Source organism: Vidua macroura, chromosome 1, assembly GCF_024509145.1.
Source record: "Vidua macroura isolate BioBank_ID:100142 chromosome 1, ASM2450914v1, whole genome shotgun sequence".
NCBI classification, from domain to species: domain Eukaryota; kingdom Metazoa; phylum Chordata; class Aves; order Passeriformes; family Viduidae; genus Vidua; species Vidua macroura.
This window is the reverse complement of record NC_071571.1, coordinates 34,306,505-34,327,987: the sequence shown is the minus strand read 5'-3', so window position 1 is coordinate 34,327,987 and position 21,483 is coordinate 34,306,505. Positions and strand designations below refer to the sequence as shown.

The 21,483-nt window shown below is 41.3% G+C and overlaps 1 protein-coding gene across 1 annotated transcript in view; it reads right to left on the bottom strand.

The window, feature by feature from the left end:
• The window catches only part of CREB5 (cAMP responsive element binding protein 5), a 251,080-nt gene extending 232,470 nt beyond the window's left edge, over positions 1-18,610 (bottom strand). The window contains exon 1 of the mRNA XM_053989512.1: positions 18,551-18,610. Within this exon, the coding sequence (XP_053845487.1) occupies positions 18,551-18,553 (3 nt within the window). The 5' untranslated portion in view covers positions 18,554-18,610. The remainder of the gene's footprint in view (positions 1-18,550) is intronic.
• Positions 18,611-21,483: the final 2,873 nt, after the last annotated feature.

Genomic DNA, 21,483 nt, shown 5'->3' with positions numbered 1-21,483 from the left:
TATATCATTTTCAACATGGGCCAGCTGTTAGGACTGCAAGTGGACTAAAATGAAGATGTTACATGCTTCAGAAGAGCAGCTATGCAAACACCGGCACTGCAGTCTGGCAGCCCTCTTTGCAGGAAGCAGGACTGTACCTTACCAGAGCTGCTTCAGAGAAAGGCTCCCAAAATCAAGTAAGTGGGTGGCAGATTTACAAACTGCAATCTCTTGACATGAATGAATAACATGACTTTACACCAGTGAAGAATATGACCTCCTCTCTATCACACGTGTTTCTCTCTCCCCAGAGCTGAGCTCTGCAAGGAGACCGGAGTAACCGCGGCAGGTAATTACATGTTATTATTGTTGCATTAGACTGAGCAGCTATTCAGTGAATTAGTATGTGATATTAACTTAACCTATTCAGTTGATGAACACAAGAATCAGCTTCGAAGTAGCTATTAACAAATTATTCCTAAACAGGTGTCACTTACAGAGTGTCAGGCTATCATTTTTCTATAATTCACCAGGAAAATCCTGACTTCTTCCATACAGTAAACACAATTTAAGCAGATGGTATGTTCTCAAAAGGCAAGAAACCTATATTTAAATCAAGCCTGTTGGATGTGAAGGCTTACATTGAAAATCAGTAGAATTTGTGGCACATCTCCTTAAGATTTAGGAATGATTTACTGCTATGCTGAGAGAACAAGCCCAAGATCTAAATCTTGCTGATTAAACTCCATGAACTCCTGGGAAAAAAAAAAAAAAAAAAAACCAAAAAAAACAACAACAGAGCTCTCGTTTGTCTATAGAAAATAGTCACTGACACCTATCATGCTCAGGTTTTTTTTAAGAGTAGCATATTATCACAAATATCTTGGGAAGCCTGCTAACGTAAACAGTGTTTTTAATGCCCCATAGCAGAAACACACTAAGTCGTTGCCTTTCAGTCTTGATCTTGCAAAAAGTCAGTTCTCTGTATAGTTTCCCTGCTCTTTAGAGAGATTTATGTACATCTGATGTTGAGTCCCTTGGGTTACTGAATGCTTGAACACGTGAAACAAACTGGCATATGAGAGTCTGCTTTAAACCAAACATTGCTGCAGAAAGCAAAGGCTGAATGGATTGAAAATGTACATAGGAGAAAAATGCCCCGAGTTCTTAACGTGAAGTCAACAGCTCCTTCTATAAGCCCCATTTCACTGGGATTTGTTAAGAGAGTGTTTTCACAGCAGGAAACATTCGCCTCTGAAACTGCGTGGTTCAGTTTTTGCGCTCACCCCGTGGGTGAGCTTGCCCGCCCGCCCATCCATCCATCCATCCATCCATCCATCCATCCATCCATCCATCCGTCCATCCGTCCGTCCGTCCGTCCGTCCGTCCGTCCCTCCCTCCCTCCCAGAGCTCCCTGTCTCCGGCCGCGGGCACGGCGCGGCCAGAGCCGCTGCCCGGGCGGGGCCGGTGAGTCCCACCCCTTCCCGGCGCCAGGCGCGGGCTGGCAGCAGCCTCTGCTGGCGACCGGGTGCAGGGAGAGGGCCCGCGAATCTGCCACCGGCAATCCGGCCGACGTTCAATGCCGAGCCGGCTGCCCCAGCCGCAGCTGAGCATCTCTGCGTGTGCGAAGAGTTGTTTGCACGGCATTAAACACTGGCAAAAGCTCGTGTTTCCCTTGGAAGTGCTGTGATTTTCTTCCTTCCTACTCTTTAGAAAAGTACGCGCGTAGTTCCTCCAGGTGTTCAAACTTTTATCTAAAGATACCTATGAAAGTTATCCAAAAATTATGTTTAATGATGTGAAGAGGCACCACTGAGGTGCAGGCAGATGTGCATTGCCTGCAGTCCCTCTTCAGAAGCCCAGATAGCACAGACCACAAACTCGGACTTCTGCTGGATAAACTGCAACAAATCGCAGCATATACGTACTAATGGTTTGTTACACAAACCGTATAACTGAGAAGAAAAGCCCTCACAGAGGAAGAGAAGATGCATTGATTGTTTTGAGGAATAATACAGAGCAAGATGCCACTAGAAGTCGCTGGAAAGTAAAGCCGATCCCCAACACCAACCATTTGCTGTCTTAATTTGCTGGTAGAAGAGTTGCTGAGTGAAGATAATTTTCCAATTGATGTGATTAGTATAAACAATTTTAGCCTTCATTACCCACTACGTTTAGTTTTCATGAGAGTATTTTTCCAAGCCTTTGGAAATGCAGAAATTACAAGCATCTTAGAGCAGAATCCCAGCTCCGTGGCAGAAATAAGCAGCAATCTGATTTAATACCGCACCGATTTACTGCAAGGTCTTTCATCCAGCTGGCACAGCAGAATCACCTAACCTCAAAAATTTATTCCCAAAAAAATCACAATCACTAGACAAACAGGTAAATAGAATGTTTTAAAATTGAAAGCTTTTAATCATCTTGAAAGTAAATTTGTTCTAATGGACAAAAGAAGTATAAACAACACTATTATATTGTAAATAGTGTAACAATGTTTACAGCCAAAGAAAGAACATGTCTTTTGACACAAAACACCTTCACTGACATTCTGATTGATCTGAATTTACATTTTCCCTTTGCTTTGAAATTAAAGCCAAAGTTTTTCTGAAATATTATTTCATTATAAAAAACCTATCTTATCTTACGGCAAATGAACTTTACCCTGGAGACATGGGAGGGGCTGAGAACATCATGATTGCAAAATATCACATTTCCTCACTTTCACCCTTCTTCCAATTCACCTGGGGCTGTTTCCTCCAAGATTTTTTCAACAGCCTTAAGAGACACAGCACAGGAGGCTGCCACAAGACACTGCTCTTGAGCATGGTCAACTAGAAAGCAACATCCCATCTTCCAAACTGGGCCCAGCTTACAGAGAAAGAATATTCACCCACCTACCACAAATCCTGCCACCTCTGAATACCTCCAGAAATTTGCAAACAGACTTTCTGCTCAGGTGAGCTGGTGTTTTCTGTTAGGAACATTGCAGGACACCATGTTTAGATGTAAGTTTGATGACCCTAGAGTTGGGGAAATTCCCTGATATACGTGGCACAACTTGTGCTGGTGCAGGGAGCTCACCTGCTGGGAAAGTTACAGGGACAAGCAGGGCAAGGGATGTGCCTTCCCCCTGTCCAACAGGTACCAGTGAAGGGAGGACAGATGCATTCTCCTAATCAGGAAGCAGCTGAATGGCAAGAGCTAACAGCCCAAATGCTTGATGGAGAGCCTCAGGTCCCTGCAGATTTCTGCTCCAGCTAATTCAAACCAAGCGTATTGTCAGCCATCGCTTGGAAAAACCATACCCATGGGGACAAGCAGGCACCCAGCTAGGCCAAACAGACCTCCCATTTCCAACTTCCACTTCAAGTGAAAGCAAATATTTTGTAAAGAAAATCCCCTTTTTTTGAACTCATCATAGGTACATGCATGAGGTGGAGAGGCAGAGGGCTGTGAGTTTCTCCGCAGTTAACAGATCTGTAGCTGTAATTTGATTTGCCATAAAGTTGACCATCACACGGGTACCTTAATCAGAATCTAAAATGCACTTAGATTGCTCAAAATTTTCCCAAGTTCTGCACAAACAAAAGCTGACCATTGAGGGAATCAATCTTCTCAGTCAGCACACACACAAGGACTCACTGAGTCTTTTCCTTCTTTTCTTTGAACTCTTAATTTCTTTGGCCTTTACCTTCCACTGCAGCTACTTACACTCTCTGTAATTACAGCTTTACAGTCTTTTACAGTTAATAAGAGGTTTGGTACTTCAGTAGAGAGACTGCCCAGCCATCAAATTCTGGGGCTGTAGCAAATCTGGGTGCCACCTACCACTTAGTTCAGGGAACTGACCAGCAGTAGTTTGATTTTAAGCAACAGTTTGCCCATCATGCAAAACTTTTTTTCTTCTTTGATGCAAACTGTAAAATCCATGCAAATCTGCCTTACAGCATTAATGCAACCAAAATGAATACAGAGTTTCTAACATTGATAATATTTGAAAATCTTGAGTAAAAGAAAGCAAGGAAGCAGATGAGAAGAAACAGAAACCATTTTTTTCTCCCTCACTACAGGATCTGCTTTTTCTTTTTTTTTTTTTTTTTGGCAATTGTACATGGAATTCCCCCTTCAGTCAGTGCAAGGTTTTGCACTGATGAGCAGTAGGGTTTTTGTGGCTGGTCTGGGGGGAGAAATAAAATAAACAAACAAAGAAGCACATATACAATCTTTTCAGACAGAATATAAGTCAGATGTTATTCATCAACTGTGAGTTACCATATCTTAGTGAAAACAGAGCAGCAATTACTCTCTGTTCTGCCAGCACCTTACTTTGGTGGCTGGAACTTAAAATGCACAAAGTACTAAATTTGTGTTGAGACAATTTACAGTAAAAGGTCAACAGTTTCTAGCAGGGAAGGGTTCCACCTGTGGAGGATGACTTCATGGCTTTTTTCAGAGCCTCCACAAAATCCAAAGGCCTTGAGAAAGAAGCTGATTTCACCCACTGTTGGCTAGTCCTACCCTAGTTCTACACCACCTCCTGCCTCCAACATCCCCACTAGAGAGTCTTTACATTTCTCACTCCAAAAACAGAGCAGAAAATTATCTGCAAGCTCTTCCATCTCTCTGATAGTAAGGATTTGTATATACTTCTCCTGCTCTGGATGTTGATGCATCCGGTTGCCTTACAACTTCTTGGTCTCATTCTCTTGGGTTCAGTCTCAAAGGAACCTTCTGCAAACACTTGCTCGTCTCTGCAAGGACTGAGCCCTTAATTGTAACCACAGGATACAGCTTTTGGTTGTAAATCTGGAGTGCAAGGCCAATTCACTTGGTTAATTATTTAATCTCCAGCTAGAGAGTTTGAACCAAAGGAGGAGATGCAATTAAAAAATAAAATTAAAATTACACACAAGTATGCATACGAGCACTTCTCTGCATGCTTAAAAATAAAGAGTGGGCTTGGAAAAAAAAGGAATATGCCAAGGACTCCTTCAGGTAAATTCATAGTGAATGAATTTCTGGGAGGTTGCTGATGCAGAAAAGAAGCAGAACATCAGGAACCACCACACTTCACAGAAACCTCTTTTTCAGCTTGCAGAAAGTTGTTTTGTCTTGGCAGTTTGTATTTTAACCTCTATATGATTACACTGAAAAAAACCCATTAATTCTCTTCATTATTCATCTTCTTATTTGAAGCAAAAGAAGTAATACACATTTCACATTTATACCCTGCTCTTCCTATATACTTTTAAATATTCTCAGACCATTATCATGCCTAATTTTTGCAAAGAGCTCAGGCCCAGCTGTCCAGGCCATACACATACAGTAGTCATGTGGCAATGAGCTCCCATTAGGTAAATCAAATTTAAATTCTACTCCAAGACAGAGTGTTTCAGTCACTGTCTGCATGTGCTTAATTGGTAGACTATGGACAGAAGGTGAAAGCCATGTTAGCAACAAGTTAGCCTGGGTTTCAGTGTTTGGAGATGAGAGGAAAAATCCTTATGATTTAAAGCTCAGACAGAGGGCATTTTTCCCTGTATTAAAACTATTTGCATGTGAAAGGTATACCAGTAGCTTTTGTAGAATTTACATGTACAAAAACCATGAAAAAACATGTTTTTCATGTGATCAGTAACTGATACAACCAGGCTAAAAACATCAGCCTCCTTCAATGGCAAAACCTGAGACTGAGATATTTCAAAGTTCGCTGGGAAGATTTTTCATTCATTTTTAGAGGATGCATGCAGATAAACTGACTAGACATTAATTTTAAATTGTATTTTCAACACCTCTGAAATCTGTCTAAAGTCTCCTGAGCAATTTGTCATCTTTTTAATTAATCTGGAATAAAATATGTTTTTTCTAATTTCTAGGATTTTGTATTGTCAGCCAAAATGATCTTGTAGTTACTCTTTTGGCAAAATAAGATTTTGAAATCTGTATTTTTCAAATCAGAAAAGGGTAGTTTTTACATCTTAATTTGGTTAAAGAAACAGACAACAATAGACAATCTTCATTTAGAAGATCCTGAATTCTGACAGGAGGGGTAACCAAATTATCAATTCAACTCTTGCAGCAGCAAACATCATTAGCATTGGCCATGAAGTTCAATTAAACTGATCATACAAAAACTAACAGGCTGAAATCCTGTTACCCTTGAAGCTGACAGCAAAAATCCCACAGATTCCGGTGGGTGCATCAGTGTGCTACAACCTTGACAAAGAAACTGCCTGGGGCTTTGTAACGCACAAAGGAGCCACTTTCCCAAGGACATGCATTACCTACACATGATCGTATCCAGTCATAAATGTAATTTTCTTTGTGCTGTAGAGGAGGTGCCTGAACTGATTTGCAGTGTTGCTAGAAGAGATGGGCAAGCCACCAAGAGGCTCTACAGCAGTCTTCTAATAATGCCTGCCTTTTACAGAGACTGACCTCTTTTCACCTTGCTAAAAGCAGTAAGTAGCAAGTAATAGATCTTGTCAAAGGTTACTCTGTAGAATAACCTCTGGAGATATTAGATAGAGGTGTCCAGAGAAATACCACAAAGGTGCTGACAAGGAAACCAAAGGGATTATGATTAGGAAGTGTGAATAAGCTAAGGTTTCAAACATACTCAGATTTTGGTTAGAAATGCTGAAGTACAGGAAGGAAATGTTCTACATACCATCAAACCACCAAAACACACACTTGAAAAGACAAGTTAAAGAGCCATCATATGGAGATTAAATACTACACATGATATAAGAAAAGCAATTCCACACAACTAGAATAAGCAATTCCATAGAACTCATCAAATCCTAGTATGTCTCCTGATAAAAAATGAGAAACTAATCTGCTCAAAAGAAAAAAAAAAAAAAAAAAAAAGCCATACCTAGGAAACATTAATTGCTCCTTCAGCTCTCTTTTAATCCATCCTTGAATATTCAAATTAATCAGAACTTCCACCAGATAATTCCCAGTAAGAGAAATCCATTTAAGTAATCTACATTTCCCATAAAGAAGCAATACATCTTAAAAGACCCTAAAAACCTAAGCCAGTAGCATAACTAAAAAAGACTCTTTCTCCATTTACTCCAATTTCTGAATTTCTCCATTTACTCCAATTTCTGAATTTTAACAACTATGCAATGATTTAATTCAAAAAAAGTCATCAAAATCAAAAAGATATTTCTGACAGTATTCTTAGTAGAGGACAGCCTCTCCTAAATTTACTCTCAGCAAAGGTACTGTACAAAGACTTGGTTTCTTTCAGCCAATCTTTTTCTGATCCCATCAGTTGATTACATTGATTTTGCAATACCCTCCAGGGAAGGCAATCTTCCCGGTTCCAGTCAGATCAGACCAGACCAAGTCTTAGGAAATACTTGGGAGATGCGGCCAACAAAAGGCCTCTACCCAGCCATTTGAAGTTCTCAAACAACACAGCTTTCCAGGAGCTTGTACCTGTCTTATATGCACAGAACTATATTGTTCAGATAAGAAAGATAAAGAGACCCCAGCCTCCCAAGCCAAAGAAATGAAGGCAGATAAACATGAAAGTGTTTGCATCAACCTGAAAGACTTTATTCATCACACACACAAAAAAAAAAATCTGAAATATGTAGTGCCTTATGTCTTCCTTAATATAAATAAATTTTCAAAGAGGATGAACCTCACTTTGAGAAAATGTTGAAATAGAGTATTTTGACTTTTTCACATAATTTTCTCCCCTTTTATTTTGGCTGAAGCTACTCAGAAAATTTGATCTTTAACTGTGAATACATTCAGGCCTCCATTCTTTTCAGTAAAATTCTTTGTGTGAAAGTCTTTGATGAGTATTTTTTCCCCTCGAAAAATGTCACTAAGCCTGACTGCAAAGGCCAGATGTACTCCCCTCCAAAGAAGCTGCTCAGAAGCCACCAGCTTTAACCCCTGACAACTGCTACTTGATTTAACTCAGGATTGGATGGGGTGCAGAAAAAAACCCTGTGGCCCAACTGTCTTCTCTACACAACGGCAAGGAAATCCCCTCTGCGCTAAATATGGGGCTTAGCAAGAGACAAGAGGCTCTGTCAGGACCTTGCTGCTTCTCCAACCATCTCACAGGCACCATACTTGAGAGCACAGATAGAGTCAGTCATTAGGTGGAGAAATAACTGGTATTCTAATGTACGCACCAAAAGGGTGATGCTTTTTTAGCATATATTTTGAAGATGGTTAGTAGGAAAGCACTAGGTATGTGAGGAAAGTGATATTCACGGAATTACAAAAGGCTGAAAAAAATATTCCTGTTTGGATTTTCATTTACCTCTTTCACAACCAACCTTTATCAAAAATGTTATTTCCATGGCATGGACAACGTGCTTTTACCTATTTCTCACCTAACAATAAGCTACACAATTTACTGCTTTGTATCCTTTACTGTGTAAACAAGGGTGTGTCTGTAAAAACCAGCTGCCAAACTGCAGACTTGGTTTTTGTCTTAAAATTCTGTGATGTCAGGCTACAAAAAAATTTGATATTTTACAAAATCTATTCTCCATGCAATACCTACGCATTCCAGATGCTAATGAGCACATACCTCTCTATAAATATAGACGTGGGCATTCCCCTTTCCAGTATTTTCTAAGCACTGGAGCCAAGTGAGAAATTTGTTTGAAATCTTGCTTGGGCTTTCTGAAAGCACCTGAATTCTGGTGGCCACAATTTAATCAGTTGGGAGAGGCATAAGGTAGATCTCACTGCCACAGTCACACAGCCATATGGCTCAGCAGCACTCCCAATGCCACATTTTTCCCTGTTCAAGGAAGGCTATTTCTTCAAAAGAAGAGACACAACAAGGAGCTCTGCGTATCCAGTATGTCAAACTGGCACTTCACTTGCAAGGCATCCTCAGTACATTTAAGCTATCTGACACCAACATAGCAAATTCAAATTTAAAAAGAAAATCAAATCTATTTTCATGACTAGCTTGATAAAACCGTCATCATTATGCCTTTTATTGTCCTCATCATAAATTAATTTAGAATTAATTACAATGCTGAAAATATTTCTGCTAAGTTCCTTCTGTGCCTAAAAGCTTTCAGCCTGCTGAAAAGCTTTTGGCTGACGGTGCACTGACTCAAAACTCTGAAATGAAAACTGGAAGACTGACAGCCTAGAAATAGGCTGTCTCAATATTTTGGAATAGCAACTTTTTGGCAAGAAAATTCATATAGAATCAGACAACACGAGAGAGAAAATACAACATGTAGCCTCCTGACTGCTATAGAGGGAGCAATGTTTCCTAGTGTTTCCTTGTGTATCCTACAAGCTCCACTCAATTTAGATAATCCAGTAAGAAGTTCAAGTGTAAAACCACTGCATAGCAGTAAATTAAACTATCTGGAACTCCTAAATTTCAGGGTATTATTAAGTTGGTTGATTCATCTGGGATCCATTGACTTTAACTGTTCCTGTTAAAAACAGACCACTATAATTTTTGCACAAAGAAAAAATGTTGGGGGGCATGTACATAGCTGATAGCTTCTTTTTCACAGCACCCATTTGACTATACATAGCTGTGTTCATTAGTCCCAAAGATTTTTAACTTAACACTAGGGAATACAAAATCATTATTGATAATATTAAAGGTCACTTTCAAAAGAATAAAATTCCCTATTTTGTGTAATGTAACAGAGGCCAGAAATGTTTTTCTCCAAAGCAGAATTTTTGTACCATTAAGGTATATGCAGAACTCTTCACATTGAAGGACTCCTTGAAGGCTACAGAATTAGAGCACATACTTTTTTAGCTCTCTTTTGAAGAGCTGAAGCATATCTTGATTTTTAACAAAGAGAGCTTTACTCCCAAGAACTTGTTGGCAGTTTGATTTAATGAAGAATTAAGTTTCATCTCAGCAGTTTTACTAAACTTTGGAGAAAAGGTGCCCAATAACACTAGTCCCTGAGTGCCCTAAGCAACCATTTACCTCAGTAGAAATTGAGATTGGTCCTACTTTTGATTGCCATGGCACTTTGCAGAATTAGATCCAATCCCCTTCCCTTCCTCCTAAGAATGGATTTTTCCCCATTAGCCATCTGATTTTTATTTTGCTTTGACCAGAGATGAAATGAATGTAGATGTTTTGGTGCTGACAACCTCCCTGTCAAATTATATAGTGACTTCTCATGCTAAAACTTGTTTGTTTTCACACCATCATCACTGATGATCTCAGCACAGCACAGCACTTCGAGAATAATGGTTTAGTCAAATGCAAAGCAGCAGAAGGAACATAAAACAATGTGTGCTTATATAGGGCCTACATAAATAGTGCTTTTTAAAAATGTTTGGCAATGAAATAATAGTTGTGCATTTGTTTCTTTTTTTTTTTTTTTCTTTTTTTTTTTTTTTTTTGATAAATTAACCTCTGGATTGTTAAGGATCCAGAGACTTGGCACATCAGAGCAGTTATAGGGCCTAAAAATATTTTTTATAGCCTCTCACAAAAGAATATACACAGAAGATGCCCTTTGTGTGCCATTAATAATCAACCATGGGCCATACCCTCAGTCCACACAGTTTCAGAGAAGTCAAGCAATTTATACTAATTTCAAAAGAAACAGAGCTGACCCCACATATGCTGGGCCAAATGAAGAAAGTTGGAAGCAAGTAAATGTACATGATTAGGGCTGGGCAAAGTGTGGGTTGTACACTGGACACTGTCTATTTATTACTCTTTACAATGTTTTTCTTTACTCAAAATTCTCTGTTTATTGCTGTTTAAAAACAAAATCAGAGCAGCTCAGGCAGTGATGACATTTTTCCCCCATTTCTCAAAGACTTCGTTCTCACTCTCAGGCCAGCTTGAGAACTATGCAAGATGCTGAGTGGCCTGGGTATTGCTTTCTGCAGTGCTGCAGACAAATACTCCAATTTATTAAAACTGCTGAGCCACACTGCCTCCTCACTTCTTTCACCCTCTACTGCCTTTTTTTTTCAAATACTAAAAGAAAACCTAAAACCTCCACATATAAAATGTAACTGAAGTCTAAGGTGTTACTTCCAATTCACAGGTGCATCATTAATCGTGAAAACGCACATCATATTTAGGAGCAGAATTATATCCTGTCATGTTTAACTGAAAAGCTTGGTGGGCTTTTCATCTATGTTGTGCAAGCCTGAGGCCAGAGTGGTGACTGTCACAGCCAAAGAGACACAGACAGATAGATGATGGAGAGTGCAGACTGCGCACCCACATATAAAGCGCGTGAGAGGAAGGAGAGTGCACGGAAAGAATATTAATTGAGCAGAAAATAAGTATTCTCAATATCCCCCTGCCCCCTTAAAAAGTAGCCACAAGATGAGAAGAGCTGCAAACATGTTCATCTCGGGAAACAGCCGTCCTTAACGTGACATGTAAGGCTATTACTTTAATAATGGGATTTGCACAGCTCACAACTGATAGGCTATGTTCAGAATAGACCCCATGAATCTAATTTTCTTCTCAATGAGTATTATTGCAGTTGGTAACTCCACAGATTTCTATAGGGTCGCTCCAGATTTGTATCAGGGTGAGTGGAGAATTAGGCTCTACTATGATATTTTTTAAATCCACAAGAATGTAATTCTACTTACCCAGTCATAAAACCCATGGCTCCTTTGATCCTTTCTACTTTCATAGCAAATTATTTACAGAAGCTTGTCTTTTAAAGATTCTCATCAAAATAGTTAAATTACTGCTTTCTCTTACTTTTTGTGATAAACCATCAATTACTCGAATTTAATGCATTTTCATTCCTGAGTCCATGTACTGCTTTACTAGCACTGAGGAATGGAAGGGCAGTACAGGAATTATAGAAAGTGGTTTAAGATTTACTTCATTCATTTTGTTCTCCCAGTGCCTTTTAAAAATACATTTCTGTCACACATCCAGTAAAATAAATTTACACTGGCCTTATTTAACAACAGATATAAAACAACTTTAAAGTTGCTACACTGATACACTTAAGGATATGGAAGTAAGAAAAGAAGGAAAATTCCTTAACTTGTTTTTAACTACAGAATCTCTTCTTTTCCCTCATTTTGCGCATTCTAGAAAATTATGGAAGTCTCTACAGATGTTGATCCTGATCTCTTCAGCCTTTAAGAGAAATATGCAAACGCCATTCCCCCTCTGCCCAAGTCACCACCAGCAAAATTAGCTCTTTTTTTAAGTCATAAAAAATGAAGTTGATGTTGTGATTTAAATTATCACAAACCCTTAACCAAAATTTCTTCTTCCTAAAGCATTCATTCAGTAATGAAGTAAAAAAATAAGTAGTAAAAGATAGTCCTGAACAAAGTAATTGATGATCTGTTTTTACTTCATTGCTCCACTTTTAGTTTTTACAACCATCCTGAGAAAAGAAGTTTCCTATAAGGATACTGGCAATCCCGAATTTCTAACACAGACAGTGCCATTTCTGGACAAGTACAATTCCAGGCTCTTTGCCGTCACACACTCAGGTCACCTTTGGATTTCCTGCTGGGCACTTAAAAAAGAATTGTGATAAACTCATTCACTGACTTGACCAGAACCAAAAGCAGATGTAACCGAACCAATTGCCTAATTTTAATTCACAGTAGTATCTATGGAGGTATGACTTACTATTACAGAATCATGGAACTGTTTCAGTTAGAAAAGTCCCTTAAGATCACCGAGTTGAGCCATTAACCCAACACTGACAAATCCGCTACATAACCATGTCCCCAACTGCCACATCTACACATCTTGTAATTACAATTACCTCCAGGGATGGTGACTCAACCATTTCGCTGGGTAACCTATTCCAATGCTTGATAACCCTTTCGGTGAAGAACTTTTCCTAATATGCAAGCTTAACCTCTTCTGGTGCAACTTGATGCCATTCATAATTTAAAGCTCTGCCCATAGTAACAGAGCATTGCTGTTGAATAAAAGTTTTGTGAAAAGTTAAGTGAGAGGCATATTTGGACTGGGAATGATTGCAAACTAGTTTAGCCATGACTGAATTACTGGCAGCTGGTTTGCAGCATCAGTGCATGACCAAGTGACCTACTAACATCATCACCCATATCTTGGAACATTTACTTAGGCAGAATATTACTCTACAGATAGTATTTTCAGCATTCCAGAACTGAAAGATTTAAAAGACAGAAAAGGAAAAAAAGAGAGAGGGAGTACAATACACTAATATCTCAATTTATTGCTTACTGTTATAGCTGCTTTATACAACACATCCCAAATCCAATCTCAGATTCTGTTTATTGTGCTACAGAGCCCCCTGTGTTGAGCATATTAGCTAGCATTCCTTACATTAGACCAGCAGGAGAAAAAAAAAATCAAATGTTAGATCTAGGAGCCACTGGTCGAGGTTGATTTCCCAGAAAAGACAAATTAGTTTCTGGGTACTTGCAAACAGCTCAGAAAAAGGTGGTGATGAACAATGCTGCCTTACATGCAATGAGAGAGTAACTAAAGGCACAAGCCCCCAAAGTAAACAGGAAAAAAGGCATCTTCCTCTAAATGAGAAAACATCGGCCAAATGAATTACATATCTCTGTATTAACTTTAGGCAGTGTATTTAAGGATGACTAGTTTGAGCTCAGTACATCCCTGGACAGAAAACCTTAAAATACACAAACATACTGAGATTGGGATGAGACGTTTCAACTGCATTGAAATGGTGTCGTGAGTGGTGGCACACAAAGACAAGGCCCTTAGGAAGGAAAGAAGCTGTGAGAAGAGCAAGCTGCTTGAAAAAACCCTGCAAAGGTTAAAAAGGCAGTCGAAACTATTTGTTGAGTTTATGTGGGGTAGAAAGCTCCAGGTGAGATCAAACCATGCCCAATTCCTGAGCTAGCAGAGGTATCAATACCTCAGTAAGAGCAATAAAACCATTCAGAGCTAAAGAAAAGCAGAATCCGCTGGCAAAAGTAAGAGGGGATTTGTAGTATTTTTTCCCAATTAAATTTGAATCTCATTCCTTCTGGCTTCTTCTAAAGACGTTACCATTTTTATCACCCTCAAAGTGGAGTCTTCTGACCAAGCAGGGCTTCACCCCACACCTTAAAATCACTTTACATGGCAAGGCGGCACAACAGTGACATGAGCTGTCTCAAAGGAAGAGATTATTAAAACCACACACCTACACAAACACTGCTGGTGACAGTGTTTCAAGGCATTTATTCTGGAGTAGCGCGTGGGACCGACTTCTTGAACAAATTCTCAAAAAAGTATAAGGCGGAAACAAGAACCAAAAGCAAAACATCTTTTAAGCTAAGGAAATTGTTGTAAGCTTTCAATGTTTTACTTTGAAAATCCAACAGCCTTCAGCAAAATCCTTGGAAAATCTCCTTGTGTTTATGAAATAGCATTTGATATCACAACCTAAAAATCTATAAACCAATGCAACCAACCCTTTCTTAACTCTCAAAGGGCAAATAACACCTGCTTTTCCCATGCAATGGCTAGTAAAGAAATGCTGACTCTCAGTAATTTTAATTACAGACTAAAGTAACACCTTAGTGAAAAATAGTAGATGAAGTATTATTTTAGAGTTTCAATGTTGCCCCATCAACCTGAGCCATAATAAGAGCGAAACAAAAAGTGCAAAAACTAACACAAGAGCTCCACAGATGTAAAAATACACAAGAGCTTATGTGCTTCAATAAATCCTTTCATCACATACCCGAAACAATTATTTTATGTATGTTATGTTGTGCTTGTTATGTATACCTGAGACTATTTAAATAATTTATTTGATTGTATATGTAACCAAAACAAAAAAGCATTTCCATAACAGGATTTTGTTTTGTTTCTACATGTCAAGTCTACAGAAGTTAATTTCTGTACTTTATGCTATAACGTAGCTGAAGTTAAAATACAGCATGATAACATATTGTCTGAGATCACTGTTTTGTCTGTGTCAGAGAATACTACACCTTCAGAATTGTAAATTAGCATAGTAATATGACTTTTGGTAAGAGGAAAAAACATGTTTTCATAGTTCTTATTCCAAACTGTTGCTTTAAATTTGTGGTCAACTTTGATCATTTCTCAAGGCAGAGAAATGCAAAAGCCCTAAAAGTTCTTTTTTAAGGCTAGAGCCCTAAACGCTCTGGAGCATTATCATTTGCTGAGATAATTTACCAAGAAATAAGGGTAGGTGGGGATGGAGAAGAGGGAAACAGGGGTTAAAAAGCTTGCAGCATGAAGAGAGGACAAATCAACAGAAATTGTTTGAGGTATTGCAGAGTGACCTACCAAGCTCTCTGATCAGCCCTGAAGTTACTACTTAGGACTGACAGACTCTCAAAGTAATTTAAATATTTCCACTTAGACTCCTATGTATTTGTATCAATGAAAGTTTACACATGAAAAATTAAGCCAAAAAGGCTGGCTTAGTTATATATGTCTGCCTATTGATTTGATTAGCATGAGATTACCAAAACAGAATCAAAGCAAAAGAATCATCTAGACCTGTGAAGCAGAACTGAAAGACTTGTTGCTTTATACATCTGCTTTTCCAGCAACTGTGTCTACTGAGTAGAGTATTTCTGCAATAAGTTACAAGAAAAATCAGTGTTCGCGGGCCTTGAGAAAAAAAACCAGTTTGTTCCAATAGTAAATCACATGGTCTTTAATAATAATTTTTAAATGTTTGAAGTAAAAACAATCTTGTTCTTCTTATATTGCAAAATCTTGTCCTGAAATAGTTTTCTCATAATAAAGAGTTTATAAGAAAGATGGTCATTGGAATTAAAATTAAAGTTAATAATACATAAACATAGGTATAAACCCTCAAAGTGACAGGTTTATAGGAAATCCAGAAAGAAAGTCAACTAATGGCAGAAATTATAGATATGGGATGACGAAGAGTAGAGGAAAAGTCCTTGACTAAAGAAATTATTTTAAGAGCAACAACAACCTTGTACGAATTCTTCTAATATTTAAGATCCTCATACCCTGATTAGGGGCACAGAGACAGGTTTTCAGAGGGGGCCACAAGGAGACAAGTTAATAACCCAGTTTCAAATCATCCTGCAAGACTTACTGAGCTCAGAGAGATTCTGCCCACACAGAGTTGAAAGGTTTAGTACGTAAGAGCTGCCTTCTGACGGCACTGGGAGATTACCTCTCTCTTATCAACTCCAGAGTGAACTCTAGCTCTCACAGCAACGATCTTTTAAAGAAGATTCCTCAGCAGTGAACAGGATAAATGTGATTGCTGCACATTTTAGATTCTCAGCACGAGGAAGTGAATATCAAATTTAAAAAGCACCTATTACTCTTTATCTGTGTAAGTCATTCTGCTAAGTGGTGATATAAATAAAATTACATGTACAATCTTGCTTCTATCTTCTCTTTAAATGTATATACATGGTTTCTTTCCCCTTACATTCCCTGGGTTAAATTAGCAGAAGAGGAGTGTGATAAATTGAAGCTGAACTATAAATTGGTGTTTTGGAAGGGGGGAAAGGTTTCCGCTTGTTCTAAATGTGTAAACTTTTAAAAATATTGCAATTTTAAATCCTGGAAAAGTGCCATCCAATATTCACGACTGGCAGACAGCGCTTATTGCCTTTTTTATATGCTAGTACAAAACTTTTTGATTTTAAACATTAGCCTGACTATTCCTAAGAGTCTCCTATTAAAGACGTAACAATAGGAGACTACAGCCATTTTTTTTCATGCCATAAGTTCATTATTTCTATTTCCTGTTTAACTCAAGTGTTTCTTTTAAAGTTTTGAAACTTTGATGATCTCCACAGTTGAAACCAAACATAAATCCTACGCAAGCTAATAGGACAAAGGAAACTCCCAAGTCTATCAACAGCAGTAGATACCACTTCTTCCCAAGCCATATATAATTAAGAGTAATGAATAATCACTGGTTAATTATCATAAAAACAGGCTCCTTACCATAATCTGTAAAGCACAGTCAGGTCCAAGTTGTTTTGTTAACCACCACACTAACTGTTCCTTCTTTTTAGTGACTTATTTAAAAAAAAAAGAAAAAGACTCACTTTACCAGTTATAGCTGGGGGAAAAACTCCCAAGAGCTTTCAGGCTTCGTTAATTAGGGCCATCAGAACTGTACTTCATTTAAGCAGTACAAAACAGTGCAATCAAGAGTTATGTCCCGGGCCGTAGCTATCTGCCCCTCTCTCATTCTCTTCTTCTTTCTCTCACCATCCCTCTCAGTAAATGAGACTCATTTTTCCAGCAGCCTTTAACTCCCCAGATTAACTGAAGTGGAAAATGTGACTACAAACTCATAGTACTGTCTAGCCTCTAACCCAGCACAGAATCAACTTCGTTGTAAGTGCTGAAGGACACCTAGCAAGCTGCTACTTGCTAAGTTCATAACCCAGAAGTGTACATTCGCACACAACAGGACTGCGCCATCTAGTTAGCTGCCAGCAGCAGGCTTTGGGAGCAGATGTCTCGGGATGCAGGGCTTTAGCCCTTGGGAATGTTCTGTTTCTTACAGATTCAATTGTGGTGTGGGGTTTTTTTAATAAAATATCACTACTGAGATAATCCACATCTAGTGGATATGGGAAAATTTAGGCTATAATAGCGCAGCAAACTTCTACATCTATCTTTGATTTACAAGATAAAAGCAACTTTTAAATTAAAGAGCCTTTCTGCTAACGGAGCTTATTATGCCAGAGACAGGAATGATTTTCCTAGAAAGTTGTCCCTGTGTGCACGCCTATTATCTTTGCTTTCCCCCTTCCACTAATGAGCATTTATCTAAAGAGCCTGTTAATCCTCTGATGTGTGCTTCTGGTCAGAGGTAACAGTTTGAATAAAACCACTAATCACTTATCACTAATCACTGATCATTAATCACACTTTTCCCTAGTGCTTTGCGACCTGTACAGCTCCCTTTAGGATTAAGGAGTCACAAATAAGGAGTTTAGCCATTTTTTATTAAGAATTTCCAGCTTTTGATACCGACAACCTCATTCGCCACATGAAAGTTACAAAACACTGAGCGGGGACTTTGACCACTGTACACTTTTATACTGAAAATAAATGGTACCTTTATGGAAGCATACCTCCTTCAGCAAAATTCCCACAAATTACCCTACGGTTTTGCATTCAGCTCTCACTTTCTACCTCTCAATTTTCTTTCAGACAAGTTTCTGGATTATCCCTGCATATATCTTAGAAGAAAGTTTTCCTACACCACTGCTCCTTTGACACATTGCTGCTTGTCCAAATGGCCAGACAAGGAAAGTCTGGTGCACACCAGTGGGTGAATCTTTCTCCAAAAAACTGCAGTCTCGAGAAAAGCCCAAGTAAGATGCTTCACAGTAATTATTATTCTTCGTTCAAGCTTCAATTTTATCTAGCTAAGCACTGTTTCTTACTGATAATATATGGAAATCTTCTAATCTTGCTGCTTAAGTCACTTCTTATATCAGTCTAGACTTAGAAAAAGAAAAAAAGAAAAACTAAACAACATACGGACATTTCATTTTCCTTTATTCCTACCCCCATCTCTGAAACTACCTCTCTCTTTCCAATTATAAAGCTTATATTGAGCCCTGGAGATGAAGGATCACTCACCATGCTCGGACATAAATAATAGAGGAGGCAGAGTTTAGCAAGTATTCCCCTTACACTCCTGCAGCTCTTATCGTCCTGAAAACTTCGCTGGGGAGAGAGAGACCCCTGTAAGAGAGGACAGTAGCAGGGGGACGTGGAGCTGGCAGCAGGGGGAATGATGAGCGGAGTAGAGGGGCTGTAAAGGGAGAGGAGGGTTGCAGAGAAGGGACCTTGTCAACACTCGCCCCCTCCCCGCACCCGAGGGCATCAGAAGTGGAGCATCAGCCCCGCACCGGCCCGCAGCATGACGTAAGGGCCGGCAGCAGCCCGGCACCCGGGGTGTCTCACGGGGAAAGCGGCCGCGCACCACCCCGCGCACCGCTCCGCGGCCACCGCCGGCTGCTCCCGGCTCATTGGGAAGCACGGCCGCCGCCGCGAAACTTATCCAGAAGTTTTGGGGGCGGCGGGGAGAGAGGATGGCGGGGCAGCGCGCCGCCGAGCTGTCACCGCCGGGTGCCGCCGGGTTACGCTGAGGCTGGAGCCGTCCAGCCCGCCGTGGGCGCGGGGACTCCGCGGTCGCTCCGCCGGGAGCTGCCCACCCGCTCGCTCCGCTCGGGGCAACACCAGCGGGGTGCTGTTTGCGCTCCGTGGCAGCCGCCCCATCTCATCCCATCCCATCTCATCCCATCCCATCCCGTCCCGGGAAGCAGCGCGCAGACTTCCCAAACTCCCTGAAGTGTGGACAGGGAGCCCGGCTTCCCCGCGTCTCGGCGACCGTGCGCTGCCGCTCCCGCCGCTCTGCCCTGCCCTGCCCTCCGCGGGACTCGGGGTCGCTCACGCCCCTCTCCCCGAGCACGGCGGAGACGCGGGAGCGGCGGGACCCCGCGCCTGCGACGGAGACCGGCGCCGCCGCCTCCGGAGCAGATGCGGTGGCGGAGGGAAGAGCCCCTGCAGCCGCAGGCTGCCCCTTCCCCAGCCGCGCACCCGGCGCTGCTGCGCCGCTGCGCTCGGCTCCGTGCGGGGTGCGCTGCGGGGTGCGCCGCGCGCCGCGCCGGGCGCCTTCCCGGGGCAGCCCCGTATTTTTAGGAACTTACCGCCCGGCGCGGCGGGGACGGGACCGGCAGCGCGGCCGGAGGAACCACGTTGGACTGAGGGACGGTTACAATACGTTCTATTTAGAGAAGCATTACATCACCCTCCGTGACGTCACGTGGGATTCCTGAACTTCTAAATCATTGCGGTCCGTGCCGGGCGGGGGGGGCGGCCGGGAGCGCGGGGCGGGGGCGCGGCCTTGGGCGGTCCCGCCCCCGCGGGATCGGGGCGGAGCGGGGGTGAGTCAGCCTGGAAGCGGCGGCCCGCCCCCCGCGTCCCGGGCAGCCGCGGGCTCCGGCACCGGTGCCCGGGCGGGAAGGGGCGCAGCCGGGCCGGCCGGGGGCTGCCAGGGGAAACCGGTCGCCTATGCGAGCCGAACTCCGGCAGGCGCGGAGCCTCTGCTGAGTGACAGCCGCAGGGGAGGTCCGCGCTCAGCTGGGACTCGGGTCCTGCTGCCCCGAACTCTTTCGAGTATTTTTGTTTGCTTGAGTTTCTTTATCTAGAAAGTGTTTAAGGAGTAGCGCGGTGCCCAAGAAGGGAGGGAAAGCTCCGTCTCGAGCTGCAGCCCTGCGAGGGTGCGCCGCTGTCCACCTGCTCAGGTGTGCCCGGTGTCCGCCTGGCAGGGTTTGATGCCGCGGCGGAACCCGGTGGCGCTGGAACAGTTCAGTCACAAAGAATCTTAACTGAGAGAATCGAGTGTCTCATTGCTTTTTGAACATTTAAACATTCTGCATCTAGTTGGCAGTGTCTCTGAGTCGTCGTCTGGGACGCTTGCGGGTGACAAAGTTACTGTTCAACCCTGTAACTACTTCAGTGCCTCCTTTTCTGTTTTTTTTTTACTCTCAGCCTAATGCTCCTCAGCAGTGCCTCTAGCACCTGGGTCTGGAGGTTCCTTTGGCACCTTACTCCACACTGCAGTTATCCAGGAGGGATTTGTATCAAAGATACACGATTGAACTGGATTTGGCAGCTGATTCATGCCAGGAGGTATGACTTAATTCCGATGCAGTGTTTTAGCACCTAAGCCTGGAAAGTCTCATGAGGAAAGCTCAGTGTTTTGAGGGTCTCAGAATCTGCAATGGCTTGCTCAGTTTGGTTTTTCTCCGATATTCCATTAAGAGAGGAGAGAGTAATACAACACGTGCTGCCAAAATTGGGAACTACTTTACAAATGGCAATAATACAGCACTTTACTCCTAATAATACCATTATTTCACAGGTTTATATTAGGCTGTCTAATTATCATCTTCAGCTTTTAACAATTCACTGGCACTTTATGCAGGATTTAAGCAGATAGAAGCAAATCCTATCAGTGACTGATGATAGGTTTTGAACTCATTTAACTCCTTAGGATAAAGCTCAATGATGCTGTCACTGTAAGCCTTCGTTTTGTCAGGTGTTATCTTTGGAAACTGCATATCGAGTGCAAAGTGCCTTACCTCTAAATGTCCTGGAATTATAAACTACACAGATGACTAAATTAATAATTGCAGTTATTTCAGTCTCATAGGAAGGGTTTTAGCATACACAAACACAGCCATTTTTAAGGCCATGACAAAAAGATTTAAGTGCAGGAAACAGCTCTGCATCTCTCATTGAGGTTCCATCGTACAATTTATGTACTCACACTTCTCATAGGCATGCAGCTGGCGCTGTGGCTGATCGATGGGTTTTCCTGGGATTGCAGTGAGGTTTTCCACCAGTTTTCTCAATGAGACCAAACTGTAAATGGCAATGGAGAATTCGGGTGCCAGTCAAGGATAACAGGGCCCAAATCCGCTAGCAACCTCTGTAGTAAGACTCAGTTATGGGAAAAAAAAAAGATCCTAAAAGCAAGATGAACAGGACCACCACTTTTTTCA